Source organism: Rhea americana, unplaced genomic scaffold (genome assembly GCF_003343005.1).
Source record: "Rhea americana isolate MKP2758 unplaced genomic scaffold, rheAme1 scaffold_348, whole genome shotgun sequence".
In the NCBI taxonomy this organism is placed as follows: Eukaryota; Metazoa; Chordata; class Aves; order Rheiformes; family Rheidae; genus Rhea; species Rhea americana.
The window spans coordinates 596,896-614,749 of record NW_028186477.1 but is presented as its reverse complement, the minus strand read 5'-3'; the positions used below and the strand labels follow the sequence as shown (position 1 = coordinate 614,749).

The 17,854-nt window shown below is 50.6% G+C and overlaps 1 protein-coding gene across 1 annotated transcript in view; it reads right to left on the bottom strand.

The window, feature by feature from the left end:
• Positions 1-17,813, bottom strand: part of SELENOI (selenoprotein I) — a 33,763-nt gene extending 15,950 nt beyond the window's left edge. The window contains exon 1 of the mRNA XM_085311734.1: positions 17,721-17,813. Coding sequence (XP_085167860.1) covers positions 17,721-17,768 — 48 coding nt within the window. The 5' untranslated portion in view covers positions 17,769-17,813. The remainder of the gene's footprint in view (positions 1-17,720) is intronic.
• Positions 17,814-17,854: the final 41 nt, after the last annotated feature.

Genomic DNA, 17,854 nt, shown 5'->3' with positions numbered 1-17,854 from the left:
CCCACCAGGAAGATTTTTGCTTTAGGCAGGCTTTGTGCTCACTGTTTGCAGGTAGGATCCATACCGTTATTTTTATTACGTAAAGACAGAGTAGTTTAACAGGTCAGTGGACCTCTGCTTCAAAGCATCAGCATCTTGTTCCTGGTCCGCTCCCAGTTCTACACTCCAGCAGGGCTGGGAACTGGAGCTCATGTTTCCAGGAGACAATTGGCAAGTGAACATCAAGATGCCCTTGGTTATCTAATGCAGGACAGTTCTTGAAGCACTGATAAGAAGGGCTCCTTTTAATTAAGGAGCCAAGATTTCTGCAGAGTCCATCACTCTTCTTGGGAAATGGGGAGCAGGAGTTCTTGCTTCCCACCCCAAAGATTTTGGATCATTTGAGGGAAAGACAGYCGACCAAACAACAAAACAAATACAAGATCCAGACAAGCCAAAGAACAGTTTTCATTTAGAAAGTTAAAGTTTCACATAATTGGCTCTGAAAAGCATCACAAACTTATCTGCCATCTGCCTCGTGGCCATTTACTAGCAGAGATTATCCTGTCTAAAGTCCTCTTCACCAAGTAACAGTTTGATAGAGTCCCAAGAAAGTTTCATAAGCTATAAAATGCCTCTGCTCACATGCTCAGTGCCAGCATGGAAACCTCGGGCACCCACTCACCCTGAACAACAGGCCCAACAGCCAGGGTGCCGACACAACACTTGCCCAACTCTTTCACTGCATCAGACATTGGTCCCTACTTTCACCCCACGCTGTGGCCAAATCCCAGCGGGAAGTTTAAGAGCAAAGTTGCTGAGAGCAATCAAAGCCTCCACCTCTCCCGCAGAGCCACAGGCACAGAACCGCAGGTGTAACCTCTGCACTCACTGAGCGAAAGACAAATTCCTTGGATGGTTAAAAGGAGACACATCAGCAGGGATGATGCAACTACAGATCCCCACCCACCCCAAGGCCGTGAACCACTAACCAGCATCTTCTCTTAATCAACAGCTTGTCCTCTATTCACCACTCCATCGGGTATCCCATTYCTCAGGAGCAAAAAGGACATTTTGTCCATTTCTTTAGCTGGGAGGAAAGAATGAGCTGTCGTTCTAGATTGCTGCCATGGGAAAGGAAAAGCTACAACCCCCCACAGAAGACATGCTCGCGTGAGGAAATGGCACCAGATCCAGCTCGCTGAGCACTTGAAGTTCACGCTCCAAGCGTACAGACTAAGAGCACTCTCTCAGGGCAGAGGAGAGTCCCTGCTAACTTGTTTTGGGACTGAAGTGCTTGAAGAATCAGAATATGCCCACTCTTCTAAAGATCTGTAAAAGAAGCATTTACATAGGGCTTCATTAATGCCAGATCTGTTGCTCCCAGCTCTGAACACAAGCTTGCAGCATGAATTTTCAACAAATGAGTGGAAGAAAGCTCACCTACTTTTTTTCCCCCTAATCATTACAGCATTTTTAACATTTTATTCTCATATTCCCAATTTTTCTGAATCCCATCCTTGCATAYATTTCTTTATCTCCTCCCTGCAGATTTTCCCTGCCATCTCCGTGATGGATCTTCCCACATTGTTGCACTATGTATTAGCTGAACACTGTTTATTTGCCCATTCCAATCTCACCATGCCAGTAAGTCTGTAGAAGCTGCACGGCTGCAATGCTGGAACAAAACCCTGAACTGTGATGCTTTACAGAAATGAGGTTTAAGCCATGAGGAACTTCCATSCCAGTTTAATGTAATTTTGAAAGACAGAATTCCAAAAGCTTTGTAAGATAATAAGATTTGACCTCATGTTTAGGGGAGGACAAGATTTGGAGATCAGTTAAATCTCATTATCTCCATAACAGCCTGGAATGAGAAATCAAATAGAGCATTTACAGCAAACCAGAAGMAGCACTTTGGAGTTTATATGTATATGTTATTAAGGCACTTTGTGAAGTGTCTTCAAGTCTATTCTGTGGGGAGCTCCCCCCCACGCTTGGAAGATGGAAATAACAAGCAACAAGCAGCTTTCCCCCATGGTCACACATGTTCCTGTCTTGCATACACAACTCAAAACCCCCGAATGACCCATTTCGCAGAGTGGKGAGGAAACCCCTTTTGCAGAGGTTCACTGATATGAGCACCTCAGCAGCAGCTGGTCTCCTGGAGAGACACATCATTGCCTGCTGAGCAAAGCAGGCAAGTGCTTTGCCTGCTCAGAGGACACCAATAAATCAAAAGGACTGAGCTGAGCTGGCTACAGCACAGGGCTGCCTGCCACGCCAAGGAAACGGCACTCCTGGGAGCCAGGAACCAGGCTGGAAGGCTGCTCGCCCCGACTGACGGCACACAAGAGCCGCTTGCAGCGCGAATACCAACAACCTGCCAGGCATTTTCAGTTACAAAACCCGAAAACATGCTGCACACCTACCATACCTGTGACTGCTTTTCATCTGGCTTCCTTCCTACGGATTTAGTTGAAATTGCCACTTTCATCTCTACCTTTCTGCCAGGGAGAGCGGGTTTCCCCAGCTGCACAGTTCGGGGGTATCCCCTCCACAGGGCAGCGGTGAGCCAGCAGCTCTCCCGGGAACGCCGGCAGCAAGCAGAGGAGGAAACAAAGCAAGTTACCTGCGTATTCCCAGCCCAGTCCTCTGGGCACGCACCCTCCAGCCTCGGCCGGGAGAGGCTGGAGCAGGTCACCCGTGCCAGCAGCAGGCAGCAGCTTGTTCTTAAAGGAAGACCTTACCCAGGCTCCTGGTTCCTGCATCAAGCCTCCTGGGCAAAAGCTTTTGGAGAGAGATGTACATAGGGAAATACAGTCTAAGCAGCAAGAGAGTATCTGTCTCAGTCTATCTGTTCCCATACGCTTTGCTTTCTCCGTAGATAAAWAAGGAAGGAATGCTTCACTCTGCGTGGAAGTAGCATGGGACAGAACGTGTGAGCAGGGACTCTGGTTTCCACACACGTGCAATAGGGTCTGCCGTGTTAACTCCCACCTCCCCACGTCTCACAGCCATCGCACCATCGCGAAGCTCCAGACAGTTCCCAGCTGACAGAATTAATCCAACCGCATCAGCTGTTCAGCCTAGCCCAAACGCCACTTTCAAGTATTAGCAGGAGCCACTGGAGCTCTGGAAGTAAATTCAGACGCAGTTTAAAGCAACATGCCACTTTCCTTAGCATAGCTTATTTTTAGGGTTAAGCCTTTCATATTCTAGTTTCCTTCCTAAAAGATTTGTGCCTTGAAGCACAGAAAGAAGCACAACAGCCCATTATACACTCTCAAGGCTATAAATGCAGTGGTGTTTCAGCTTGCCAAAGCACCAACTCTGTCATTCAGTCACCTGCAAATTAGCACCATCTTTTCCATTTTGCATCTCTACACATTGATCTAGTGACTAACGCATGCAACTTGTAGTCTTTTCCAAGCCAGTTTTCTAATATGGCCAATGACAGCCAATTAGGACTGAATTCTCCCTCATTTTCAGGGAGAGAAGGTCAAATGAAAGGTACAAGGGCATGGAAAGAATTTCACACACTTCAGATGTCTGTTTGCTTTAGGAGGAGATGGAGAAGGAGACATTTGTAATGGAGCCTGCTCTAAAATAGCATCACACACACACAGATACCACCTCTTCTAACGATTGCAGGAAGGAGCCAGCRTAACCCAGACGGTCTCCTGAGGATTTGGTTTTAAACTCCCTTGGAAAAGGGCAGAGCCAACTTTGTAGCGACAGTCTCTCCATTTACATCGTGCAACAGCAGCCTCTCTTGTGCCCGGTCCATGCCAGGATGGCCACAGGACTCATTCCCTGCCCAAAGGGTGGTTTAAGAACAGAAACATCAGCCCAGGTTTATATACAGCATAAAGACACCCAGAGAGGGACATTTCCTCCATGCAGGGAGGAGGATACAGCCAGAGTGTGCGGCACAGCGAACGCCCTGCCCAGCTCAGTCCCCCGCTCGCTCCATCCTGTCACCCGTTAGGGACAGATCCCGCCTGGATCCACCCAGCTTACACATCGGTGACAGCTCTCCTACACATCCCCGAGTCACATGGAGCAAGACTGCATTAGCATGTGAACAGGATATATCCCATCAGTGCTGAAAGGAGGTTCACTCCTTGGGAACTTTTTCCAGATGAAGTGGTAAGGTGCTTTTAAAAATCCTTACATACCCAGATTTCCGTCAGCTYGGGTTCACCAGCCTGCCACACACTCAGTAAGGCTCTTCCTTCCCTGTTTGATAACATTTTAAAATGAACATAACTATTCTTCTACACAGGAAAAGCTGCTAACAGAGGCAGTTTTATTTTTTTAATTTTTGAATTTCAGTACAATTTAAGCTTTGAAACTCTTTACTTGGACACYTGAGCTAGCCAAGATGCACCCATTTATTTCATGCTCTTTGCACAAGCTAATGACTACAGTGCAGACGGTTAAAAACCAAGGGAGGCTGCAGCCCCAGCTACCACAGTGCCCTCGCCGGAGCAGCATCGAGCCGATTGCCGTTGTCACGGGATTCAGAGATGCGAGTGGCTCGCACAGCTCAAAAGCAATGTTAACCATGCAACCGGCWCATCTCTGGCAGATCCCGTTACGTCCAAAGAGAAAAATACAGATTCATAGCCTAGATTCCACTAATAGCTTTTCTGTCTGGAAAAATAAAGCAGCTTTGAAGTAATTCAGTTACCAGGAGGGAGAATCAGACGAGGACATGTTACGTGGGTGCTCTACACGGCGCCCACATCAAACTTCCCAGCACGATCTGGGGTAGGACAGTGCTGGTGGCAGACTGATTGGCATCACTAGTGCTGCCCAGGCTAAACCTCTCCACTTAGCCTGAAGACAGAGCCCGTGTGCTAGGGCGGATGCCAGCCTGCCCCGGTGGAAGAGGCTGGCGTTGCTCRTCACCTCATGCCTAGAGGCCCTGCGCTACCCACAGCACGCGTTCCTGTTTACAAACGCTGATCTGTGCCACCTCCCTTTTGGGGAAGGGTGACAAGAGGAGGAGGAAGCTTCCTTGGAGACGAAAGCCTACAACGCAGAAAATCGTATTTTCCACTTGTTAAACAGTCACATGCTCATTCCTTGCCTGATTCAAATGGACTTTGAGAGCCCAGTGCCAGGAGGGGGGATGGTGGCATTACGGCCACTAAGGAACGAACAGAATTTATTCCAGGAGAACATAATCCTTCCTGCAGAARAGTGCTCGCAGTCACAGACGGGACAGAGCTGTAAACAGCAACCGCAGACCTGTTTGCAAGCTGGTTCTGCTTGCGGGAACTAGGAGGCTCTCCGGACCCGGCCAGGCGCGCCTCGGCCCGTGCTCCGCAGAGGCGAGCCCTCGGAGAGCTGCGCCTCACCCCCAGGCCTGCCCAGGACCAGGCGTACCCGGGAGCGGGGCAGCCCAGCTCCAGCAGGCCTGCGAGCTGCTTCCTATAAATCTCTAAGCACGAAGAAGGCGCGAGGCGAAGGACGTTCTCCCACAGGCCTGGAGGCAGTGAACTTGACAGCCCCRACAGCCATAACCGAGCAGAGCCGTGCCAGTGCAAACAAGTCACGTTTGCACTACGACCACACRCTGCTGCTGTGTTAAAAGCTGCATCGTGCTTTAATGGTACTTATTAACTCAAGTTCTGTTTATCTTTTCTAAGGTCATTTCTCAACTGGCATAACGAGGAAGTATTTTGACGAYGGTAAATCTGCAATCGTCACAAGAACCGACAGGTTTTACTCCCACCAAGGGCAGCAGCAGTTCACACTCGTAACAGTTCACCAAGAGAGAAACGGTGCAAAGGATACCCCTTCTGCCCCGTGCACAGCAGCACGGAGAGAGGCACAGAGCAGCGGGCACCAMGGGAAGGCTGAGACCTCTCTGAACAGCAGGCATTCCTCAAACACCACTAAACGCTGCACGTCTCARCACCTGCATCACTTTCCTCCTCTTGGCCATCTTTCATTCCCCACTGCAAACCTGYGAGGTCTCCAGCAAGCAGAGATGCTTCAAAACACAGCATGCAGTGGAGTCCACCTGGGTCAAAGCCTCTCCCTCAAGAAGAACTACACCAGCTAGAAGCTTTGTTTTAGCTCCACAAACCCCAGGGGATGTAAATTTGACAAGGAAAAAACCACTCTTCTCAGCCAACACCCTGTCATGCTCAGGGCCTCAGCTCTTCCCAGCACCATCTGGGAGACTATCCCTATCTTCTGTAAACACAGACATGGCACTACTCCTCCAGCAAAACTGCAGGTGACGAACGGTTGGAGAAGCTCATTCTTCCTTGCAGGTAAGGACAGCTGAAGAGGCCGTGAGTTTGGCGGCTGGAGAACGCACAGCGACGGCCCTGCGCCGGCAAGAGGGAGCAGCTGCAGGAAGAGGAACGTTCAGCAAGACGACAGGTTTGCCCAAAGCAGATGTATTGCAGAGTGATAAAATACACTTGGCTACAAAGCACCAGCCAGTGCTTGTACGCAGCACGTCCCTGCCCAGCTTATCCCCAACCTGGCTCCCCTCCGCAAGGGAGTCTTGTTCTCCAGCGCAGCAGCTCAYTAATTAGCTCAGGTCCTGTCCACGGCCACTCCAGAGCAGACACGGAAGCTCAGGTTACAAAAACAGAGCCCCACTCAAGTTGCTCCTTGAGCTCTAGCCAGAGCCTGCAGACAGCTGCAGCTCTGCTGGCGCCAGTGTCACCCCACGGTGGGACAGAGCAGGCAGCTGCCTTCCTGCCRCATCCCAGCCCCATCTCATCTCTGGGGGCACAGGGAAATCATTTCCCCATGGATACATAACATGGAGCAACAAAGCATGCAGAGCAGGCTCCTGAGCGCAGCCTGCCAATTTCTACTGTACCCATGAGCACTCTCCTTCTCCAAGAGCTTTAAATATATACRAATATGGGTCACCATCGCTTCCGCTACAGTTCAAAGTGATCAGCTGCAGCACGGATACACAGATGGCAAGCACAGGAGTATRAAAGGAGAACTTAAGGGGCCCAGGGCAGGGATACAGTTAGAGGACAAGCCAGAGACTAGTCTCTGGAGTGAGAAGCCAGAGATTAGAGTAGTAACTCTGGGCAGGAAATTTTTGGTGGGGGCKGGTGGGGTGGTGGCACGGGGAAAAAAAAAAATCACAGAAAAACAGTTACAACAACGTTGTGACAGCCAAGAGACTCTCCTACTCCTGCCAGAGCTGTGTCAGGTTCAAAACAAGAGGACTGAAGTACCTGATGGGGATGATCAGAGCTTGAACAAGCAGTCTGCAAGTTGAGAAAGGGAGGAAACAGCCTTTTAATAGCACTGAAGGAAGGAGAACGGAAAAGCATGATAGCAAAACCCAAGAAAGACGTTTTGCTCTCCCAGAAAGCAAGCTAATAGTCCATGAGGCAGGAAGGAGGAGAAGAGGTGCCTGCTCTTGCTCCACTTCTCCAGGCACACTTCTAGCAACCACCTTGTGTCCTCCTGCGGTTCCTAGCAGGAAAATAACCCAAAAAATCAATTTCCCACTGGATTAGTGAGTTCAACTGGCTACCTGCAGGTTGGGCTTCCCCTTTCAGGGGCAGCGAGCCATCAGGGAGGTGCAGACACTCACAAGGCTGCAGCCTCTGTCTTCTTCAGACAGCCACAAGGCTGGGGCAGGAATGCGCTGAACCCAGCACAGAGCTGCATTTGATACCAATCCGTTTTGGTTGTCCCAGGAAAGCATTCAAAGCTGTGCAAGAACAGAGAATTCACAGCAATACCAAGAAAAAGAATCAGTCAAACTTTCAAGCATACCCATCAAAGCAAAACCAAACCCCACACACATTAGGAAGTGATTACAGATGAAGCAAGGTACTGCAGGGGTGGAGGGGGGAAGACTCTCCTCTTCAAGTTCCAGTAGAGCTTATCTGAAAGGAACAAATAAAACATACTTTTCCAAAGCATCTAATCCACTACAGAGAGTGAGGCACTGCTACCTAGCTATATCCCTCAATCCTCCTCTCCTGAATGGAGAAATTCACAATTAACACAAATACAGAAAAACAGGTGTTACTTTGTAAGCCGAAACATCCTGCTTCACAAGACACAGCGCAGCAAGCCAAGTCAATTATACATGCCCTAATAATGCGGCCATTTTCTGAGCCAGACACTGAAAGCAATACTTTAATTTCTGTAGTGTACTCAGGTTCTCTTCCAAACAGTTCTGCTCAAGCCAGACACTCACTGCTAATTAGCAGAGAACGGCATTTATGATGGGGTTCATTGTAGTCAAGATTCGCTCAACAACAAAAATTACAGTAGACTTTCAGTCCAATTAAAGAGACTCAAGATGCGCTCCGATCTTACAGTTTCTTCTACCTGACAAGAGAAAAAGAATGTTTTTCACCATACATCTGAAAGAGAGCAAGGCCTCCTTGGGAAGCTATAAACCCTCAGAGTTCATTACAGTAGCTTCCCAATATCCATTCCCTGCTAGACAAAGCATGCTGTTCATGCTGTCAGAGCACACGGGGGAAAGTAAACTTCTGGAGAGATACTTACCTGTGCAGAAAACAGTCCCCTCTATTTAAGGCTGCTGTGCAAAGCAGTAACTTTACACATCTTGCAACACTGGATCAGCACTCCAGGAGGATCTGCAACACAGCTCTCTGCTGAACATGATGTGCTGACCTTGCTTCTCCTTCCCTTCTCCAGCAGGGCTAGGAAGGCTCCTCCAGCACACGCAAAGGACTCAAACAGCCTGGATACTACTGACACCCTCCTCACCTAGTTCTTCCCTCTCACATCCTTGTAGCTGGGAGTTTTGAGACTTTTTTTTTAATTGACCCTGACAACAGGGACTGGAAGAAGCTAGAAGAACCAGGAGTGCTCTGCCAGCTGCCCACTTCCTACAGAGAAAGGCACAGAGACACGGGCAACCGTCACAGCAGACTCCAAGCAGCACAGCAGAGCAAGACGATGCATGCAAAGATTTCTTTAGATACTTGCATTTTTTCTTTGGGTAAAAGTTTTTTAAAAGGGAATCTCAAGAGCAAAAAAACTGCTGAGAAGTCAGCTCTGCTTCCTACTCCTCCACTGCACACACTCATGCAAAAGGCACCCGATTTTAGCAAGAGATGTCCCCAAACAGCAGCCAGAGGCAGTAACTGCCTATCCCAGTACAGAGAAGGGGGCAGCAGTCAGGGGGCAGGACAAGAGCTGCATCCTTCACCTCCACAAGGGAAGAGCTGGGAGGGCTCCCACCACGGGACAAGACAAGAACTCCACTGGCTGCATCCATTACACCCACAGGCTGCCTTGTTCAGGCCTTTAGTTTTAGGGGCTACAACAAAAAACACAAACAGCAATGGAGGGCCCAAGGCAGCTCCCCTCCCGCAAAAAGGGCGGAGATTGCTTGCCAGCAGCACAACTGTTGGCCCAGACCACCACACAGAAGAGCAACCTTTGCCTGGCAGCTGATGCATCTGCCGCTTGGCAGCGAACGCTGCTGAGCTAAGCACTCCCAGTCAAACCATCTTACACAAAAACCCGCAGAGGTTTGATGTTCCTCCCAGGCAACCCTGCAGGACTCGCTGTGCACCAAAGCAGCGGTACGTCTTTAACCACAGAGGCACTCCAGCACTAACCACCGCCACTGAGCGACTAAAACTGCAGACTGGGAACCCCCTACCAAAGCACAGCTCAGCATCTTCAAAGTCTTGTAAAGTAAAAGATAAAGCCCAGAAAACAGATCTGTAGAAGCAGCAAACAGCACCCCAAGCTGTTAGCAACAATTACAGGATTACTTGAGATGCGGGGACGTGGGCACACGCAGGCGAGGCCCTGGGAAAGAACTAGCTCATCGTGACTTTCTAGGAACACTTCTGATGCGTACTGTAAAGGAAGCTAAATCTCTTGCCCTCATCTCATTGCCCAGCACAGAACAAATGCTCAGCAAAGGCTCACAGGGCAAGCTGCTTGTTCCCAGCTAACCTGCAAGYGCTGCTGCTGTCTCCTCCATCCAAGACAGCTGGGCAGTTTTCAGACCACAAGACCTGCAAGGGACACTAAGCTGGGCAGAGATTCAAACCCTGAATTTAACTGAGGAACTGGAGAAGGAGGAAGAAACCCCCTCTCTATTCTCTAGCTGCTTGCTGTGAAAGTTATGAAAACTTGGAGGTCTTCTAGGCTTTCTTGCAGCATCCTCTGCAACACTGCAGCCGGAGCAGCACTTGGAAAGCCCGGCATTGTTCAAAGGCAGCCCCGCACGCACACATCCCCTCTGTTTCAGGGCAATTAAAGGAGCCTTTGGAGAAGGAGTTAGGGATTCAAGAACAGGGCTCAGAGGCTTCCCCTCCTCCACACCCTTCACCCTAAAGGATCCTGCAGAAGAATGCAAGCTATTTGTCTGGAGGTGGCGAAGACTGGCCTTTTATCACCATGGCCTCGAGCCTCACATCCACACTGTTAACATCCAAAAGCCTTCCTTTTTGCTGCTTCATTACCAGTTTTCTTGTTTTTACACTGGTCTGAGGAGTCACTGACACACATTGATCTTCCAGCACTCTGGGGAGTCAACCCAGAGGAGGTATCTTTACAGACTCATATTTCCTGAGAAGCCTGAAGATGACAAAAACAAAACAAGAAAACCCCAACATCCTGCTAAAGACAACTTCCACACATTTGCTTGTTGCAGTGTAGCATCTGTATGTAGCCTTGCTTTCTGTGGTAGTTTTAAGTGTGCTGTTCTCAGCAAGTTCAGAAGTGCTGAGGAGACAGCAAGCCCATGCAAGGAAAGAAGATTTCTTGAGGCTGAGTTAGAAGGAAAGAGCAACCTCCTCCTCAGGGACAGAGGTACAGAGAGGAGACCAGAACCGGCAGTTCTGCTTCATGCTATTTGCTTAACAAAACTACAGAATCTGCTCAGTCAGTAGCTGAAGTGTGATACACACCCAACACTCGGATTTGCATTGCCCAGCATGCTCTGAAGGCCAGTCCTGCCCCACAGCCGACAGCCCAGCCTCAGCGCAAGACCTGAGGAGCTCTGATCTGGGGAAGATGCAGAAAAAGGAGAAAAGCATCAGGGAAGCAGGTAGTTTATGTACACACGCACACATTCCTTTAGATTAGATGTCCAGTCYTTTGAGACCTGTGTACTCACTTTGGGTATCTGACTTCCCAAGTTCAGGTCTCATCTGACACTGCAGGACAACCATGCTTGACAGACACTACTGCAGACCAAGTCCACTAAGCGTGAACCTCCACAGGGATCCAGCGTTCACACTTTCTCAATCAAACAGCTATTCTCTTTTTTCCCATCCTCAGGAATAAGCGGTTGGAAAACAGCCTTCATTTCGCAAGGCGAGAGATACATCCTTCACTGCTAAAGCTGTCCTGTAGCAGCTGCTCTGGGCAGCAATATGCTTGATGCCATGGTAAGAGCACCTGGAAAGCTCAAGTAGGAGAGCTGGGATCTGCCAAGAGCATCTGTGCTGGGAGAAAGGCACTAGATCACCAGCTAAGCCCTCAGCCCATCGCTGCAGAGAGAAGCTGTGATGAGCAGCGAGTCTAGACACTTTCAAACCTAGCTGCTCCCAGGCCACGAGACACCAAGAGGGCTTCATTTTACTGCCCACACAGGTTACAACAAAAAGACTCACAACAGGTATGAGCAAGAGCGGGCTACCAGCAGCCTCCTCCTCGCTGCTGCTCATTGCGTGCTACCCTTGAGCAGCAGTCACTGCCTCCTGCTCAGAAGTCGGGACCTGGAAATGGAAAGATGTCAGAACCCAGCAGTTTTGCTACAAAAGGCCATCTCTCACTTTCCAAACCCCAGTTCACTCCCTCTTACTGAGCTTATGTTTGTTCTCAAAGCCTTTGGGGCAAAACACCAGCCTGTTCCACCCTTTGGACCCTAATATAATACACGCCACTGCCTTTCCTTGCACACAGTAACAACAGCTCAATACCCCTCATGCCACATGTGAGGAGCGGGCAGCACTCCAAAGTCCTTCTTTCTTTGTGTTTCCTCTAAATCTTGCTCACTAAAATGACAAATACCCTGGAAAAGGAAAGTCTGAGGTCCAATCACCTGCACAAACAGTCCCAAGTTTTACCTGCACTTCTATCCAACTCACAAGATGAGGAGAATACACAAGCACAGATCAATTATACCTGTGTTAAGAGCCTGACTACACAGTACTGTCGTAGCTTGAGTATTTCCTTTCCTTCTATACAAGCTGAATGAAATAGTGACATAGTGAGGATACATCTGGCTGTAGGATGCAGTCCAAGAATAGTTATCAGCGACTGCATAGCTCTGGAAGGTCCCACTGTGGTGCAGGACTGCACATGGCACTGCTGAATAAAATGAAGTAGAACTGCGATTGACCCAGACCCCACAAGGCAAGGCAAGGCTGCGGAAAATTCAGGGCACATGTCTGGAATCCAAGACGACAAACCAGTGAAGCTGTCTAACAAACAGGATGCATTGAAGTTGCAATGCTCGGTCTTTGCGCAGTTAAGTCTTACTTTCTGCAGTAGCTCCCCGCTCCGTGGCAGCTGGTTTACCGAAATGCAGTGCATCAGGGAGGCCGCGCTATGAGCCACAAGAGTCACGATGCTGCAGAAAGCAGCAAGCATCTCACTGAGACATGCAAACACAAGTAAAAGGCGTGCTGTACGAAACACACAAAGCCATCCTTCCACTCTTCTGTGCCGCAAGGCTCCTGCTCACACCCTGCACTCAGCTTTGGGCACCACATTTCAGAAAAGGCAGAGACAACTTGCACAAGGGAGAGTTACTTGTGTTGCTCTGTGAAAACAGGACTTAAGGACAGTTTGGAGGGAAGAAAGGGGTGGATCTTCTTTCTAGAGAAAGCAATGTAGGTGCAGATGTAACAGGCAGAAATCCCTGTGAATGTCCCAGATGGTCCCACCATTCTCTCCCCCCCCCCCCATAATTTTATAGAACAGAGCTGCCCAGAAGTCTGCCAGGAAGACTCTCAACTGACCTAGGGAGGAGAAGAGACAAGGCATACTCAAGAGGGATGACAAGAAGCTGCTTCCCTGTACACATCTACCTTCTAACAGACAGACTTCTAAGAAGCAGAGTACGACCTCTGCCATCCAAGTGCAAGGTTTATGCTCCTGAGCAACAGTATCAGACTACACCCTTTTTGGCAGAGGACATTCAATACTGAATGCTAACAGAGCACCTGCTTGGCTTACGTCCGCTGAAAGCCAACACATGCATCCTGCTCTACAGCCTCCAAACAAAATTCGTATTTTTGACATCAAGAACTCTGTCCTGCCAGAAGCAATCACTTACACTGAACTGACAAGTCAGTGGAAATGCCAAGACAGACACACTTACTGGTCAGAGAGCCAGACACAAACCTCGAGTACAGCATCACTGCGTCGGGAAGCCGTACCACAATTAAGCCAGACAGGGGTACAACACATTAGTTAGAACAGATGTATTCAGTCCAACGCAGGAGTCCCTCCCATTTAAACAATCCCTTTTTAGGGGATCTCCAAAGCTATGCAAGATACACCTTATAGTTTGGTCTCCTACTGAAGGAGTCCTCACACAAGAAGTTATAGAGGTAAAATTAAAGATGCTACAACAACACTGCACTTTTTGCTGCACAGCTTCCTTGCACAGACAAGCTCTTCAGCGTCTCTCCAAGAGCAGATAAGGGACCGTTCTCTGTACTACAATCCCACTAGCAGGAATCGAGCCAGCCTGTGACAGAAGGAGCGCACACATACCTCTCCCACAGCCAGCAGAAACGTGCACTCTACAAAGCTAAAAACCATCTGGTGGCTCCTGACTCGCTGCTTTCCATACTTGTTCCTGGCAGCAGCACAAGAACAAGACAGCCAGAGCAGCAGTTATCACTGGATCATCTTGCACGAAGCTCTTCTGCTCCCACTATATCAGCCCAAGGAAATCAGCTCCTCTTCCACAGCAGGAACACGTTCCTCCCCTTAGATGCACGTTGCTGCCTCCACCTCATCCAGAGGTTGCTTGCTGTCCTCCAAATCTGTTGTGTATTGGCCTGGAGAGCTACCACACAGAGACAGAGGCAGCATCGAGGGCAGCAGACACACCTGCAGTAGGACCTGACAGATCGTTCCTGTTAAGGGTTTTGTTCTGATCATGCATCACCTTTTCGGTTTGTCTCACCTAAGAGCAACCACTTGCCCTATGCTGCTTTCCAGCTATGCTGGCTTTGGGCACGAACTCAAGTTACGGTAATGTGAGTGACACACTCGGGTGGCCTCCTGTGCAGCTGCTGTATACTTCAGGGAATGCTTCCTCCCCTAAGGTTTAAAGCAAGCCCCCTCTGGCTACTAGGCAGAGAAGGCAGCTCACCAACGTGTAAGTTACCTTTCTCTTACCTTGAATTACTACCACTATACATCCCATACTGCACCTTTCTTACTCTACCCATTTGGGGCGACAGCTTACACTGTTGCAGAAGCTTTCTGGGTAAGAACAGCTAGTGTGCAGCAATGGAGCAGTAACGGATCGAGATTCGTATGTTCATGACACTGAAAGAGCAGAGCAGGACAAGTCTCAATGCCTGAGGCCAGGCTGGAATCTGTGAGCCAGTATCAGAGATCCATGCCTAGATCAGCCACTTTCTCAAGACCATGAAAGCAAAGAAAACAAAAAAACTACCTAAGCAAACAAGACATCTAGGAAGGGAGCACTGCAGAGAGACTATCCGGGGCTTCATTAACCCTAGAGCAGACTGCTGTGGCAGTATTAATTTCTTTTCTCAATACAGTTTACTGCAAGCCTCAGCAAAGAGTTTTCACCTAGAGGTACTCACACTGACAGCATTACAGAGCCTTGACAAGTGCGTGACAAGGTATCAGCATACACCACAAAGGATACTCTTTGAGCACTAAGTGTGAACCTGTCTGCTTTATCAAACTTCCTATTGATTCAGTAAAACCACAATCTCTGGAGCAAAGCTACTTCTGCCAGTAAGACCGCACTCGTGCCTTTAGGGCGCACACAGCTTTATTGGCCTCCATTTGTTCAGCTGCGTCCATCAGGGAATGGACGATACCTCCGTAAGACACCTACTTACAAGTTTCAGCATCCCGCAATCTCAAAGCAAGGCTAGTAAGTGTAATTCCTGTGTGTAACTGGCAGTAACAAGCAGCATGCTTTACATGCTAGATGAGTCTTTCCTCCTCACTCTAGTCTGTGTTTAGAGTCCTGTTAGTAGACGAAACTTGGACGTGGTTTCCATCAGAGGTGTCTCCAGGAAGGCCATGACCTGAAACCAGGTAGCCAGTATCTGAAAACTTGTAGCTAGTAATCTGTTAACTGTCTTCACAAGGGCAAAATTAGTCAGCTCAAGAGAGCTGGCTCAAGGCTGAGTGGGTTCTCCTCACCCTTTTCTCCAGCACCCACACAAAACACGCATCTTTCACTGCCTTTCTAAACGCACTGAGAACTTACTGCTGCATACATACACAATCTGTCTTCTGTGGGGAACCTCATGCCATCTGTCACGTTGGTCAAACCCACACTACAAAGTTCGTTTATTTTCAGTACATCAGCTACAGGTACAGGGAGGGCAAGAGCAATTCCTGATCACTCCTGTCCGCAGACTACTCTAGGAGGAGATCCAGAGCGGTGCTAACAGCATTAGCTAACTATACAAGAAGGTATTTCATCTGCTTTGCTTCCTGAGCACATCAGACTTGTCCTAGCTGTTCTGTAGGTTTAAATGACATCCCAGGAACCCCCTGGAAGGGAAGACAGCAACATGGCCCAACGTGACTGACACTGGAATAAGAGCCCAGTTACAGATAGGCAAAAGGTTTGTTCTTTGTATTTCAGTGATTCTTAGTACTTTGGGGAGCAGGAGATTATTTTGTGTCTTAACAAAAGCAAAATTAAAACACCTCTCTGAAGACTGTTGCCCTTATGGAAGAGATATGTGCTTTGAAGTGTCATACTTAGGCATAGTCTTGATAATCAGTAATGAAGAGAGTGCAGAAGACTACAAAACAACATAATCAAGTGATAATAATGAATATTTCAACAGGCAGACATTTCAAAGTTTTAATTAAAATTAGTAGTGCTATTGATATTTAAGAAGAAGGTGAGACGAACCCTTTTAATTTCACTACTGGTATGAGAGAGGTAAAAAACACACTCACCTCCACTACACACACACCAGTGCTCCCCTGTACTAAGGATGCCACATGCTTTGGCCCAAAAGTCAACCGTTACGGACTGAAATCACAACATATGGCAGAGCCTGCTAGCGTCTACAGCAGCGTCTTTCGAAGGGGTCTAGTGTTTCAGAACAAGACACAGACTTGGCACGCTCAGGCTAGGAGATAAGGGTGAACTGCAGCACATTTCTGTGGATTGGGCTGTCTGCACGGAGCGGCCAAGCAGCAAGAGCAATATGGTCCTGAGCTAACAGAGCAGGGGAAGGCCCTGGGACTGGACCATGCTCCCACCACAACGCTGGGATGGGGGAAATCCCAGACACAAGTCACCAGGCTGACCCAACAACCACGTTCAGCAGAACAAACGCAAATTCTCTCCCTCCAGTTGACCAGCACAGCCACAAAAGGCTGTTCCCATTACCATGACCCTGCAAGACCATGACCATGTCCACGTCCTAGAAAACCGGCTGAGGAGAGAAACACCTCCCTCACACACAGAGCTGGGATGGCTAATCTGCCATGCTCCAACCTCACACAAGTCCCATTTGCTGCAAGCCTGCCTCCTCCTCCCAGCTAAACGAGGTCCTAGGGAAGGTGATGTCCCCCAGAAGGGCCCCTAAGCCCTCCTCCTCCTGGCTGGGATGTCCTTTGGCCCTGGTGGGAACCTGCACGCACCCCGAACTCCCCCCCGCTCCTGCGTGGGAGCAGCCACAGCACAGCCTGGCAAGGTGCCCTCCTTGCTGCACGCAGCGACATGCCATGAAGGCCCTGCTCCACAACATTACTTCCAGCCCAGCCACGGCGGCGGAGCGCAGGCAAGCTGGGGCAGTGCTGCTCGCAATCACGCCCACGCTGCGCGCAGCATCGCCCGCTCCCAGGGGCGGCCCAGGGGCGGCGGCTCTGCACCCCACCGCACTGTGCCACACGCAGCGTCCCCCCCGCCCAGGAGGATGGCCAGSGGTACACGGTTCGTGTGCAGCCGCACCGCCGCCGGTGGCACGGCACGGCACGGCACGGCACGGCTCGGCTCGGCTCGGCTCCCTCCCCAGGCTTCCCAGGCGCAGCCACGTTTGCTCTGCGCGCAGCGCTGCGCTGCCCCCGCCCGCCACCACGCAGGGAACTGCCCGCTGCGGGCGGCGCGGGGGCACTCCGCGCCCGGCCACGCTCGCCCTGCGCCGGGCCCCGCCGCACGCCGGGGGCATCCGCTCCACGCGCGCCCGCGCCGCGCCGCGCACGACCCTCCCGCGGAGGGGGGACCTCCGCGGCCCCCTCGGCATCACGCCGCGCCGCACGCAGCCCCACGGCGCCGGGCCGCGCTGCCGACACCCCTGCGGGCCCCTTCCCACGCGGGACGGGGGGCAGCCTGGGGGCTCCTGCTCCCCATGCGCCCCTCCCCCCCCCACCGCGCTGCCCACGGCCTCTCCCACCGGGGAAACCGGCGGGGGCGAGAGGGGCGACACACGACACCCCACGCGCGGCCGAGGTTTCACCGCCCGCGACCCCTCTCCCCACGGCACCGGGCCCCACGCCGGGGCGGGGACACGCGCAGCGCGGCGCCGCGCCGGTACCTTGTACTTGCTGAAGCCGGCCAGCTGCTCGGCGCTCACGTACTCCATGGCGCCCAGGGCGGCCCCGGCCCCGGCCCCCGCCGCCTCCCCTCGCCTCGCCTTATATCCCTGGTCCCCTGGCAGAGGCGGCAAGC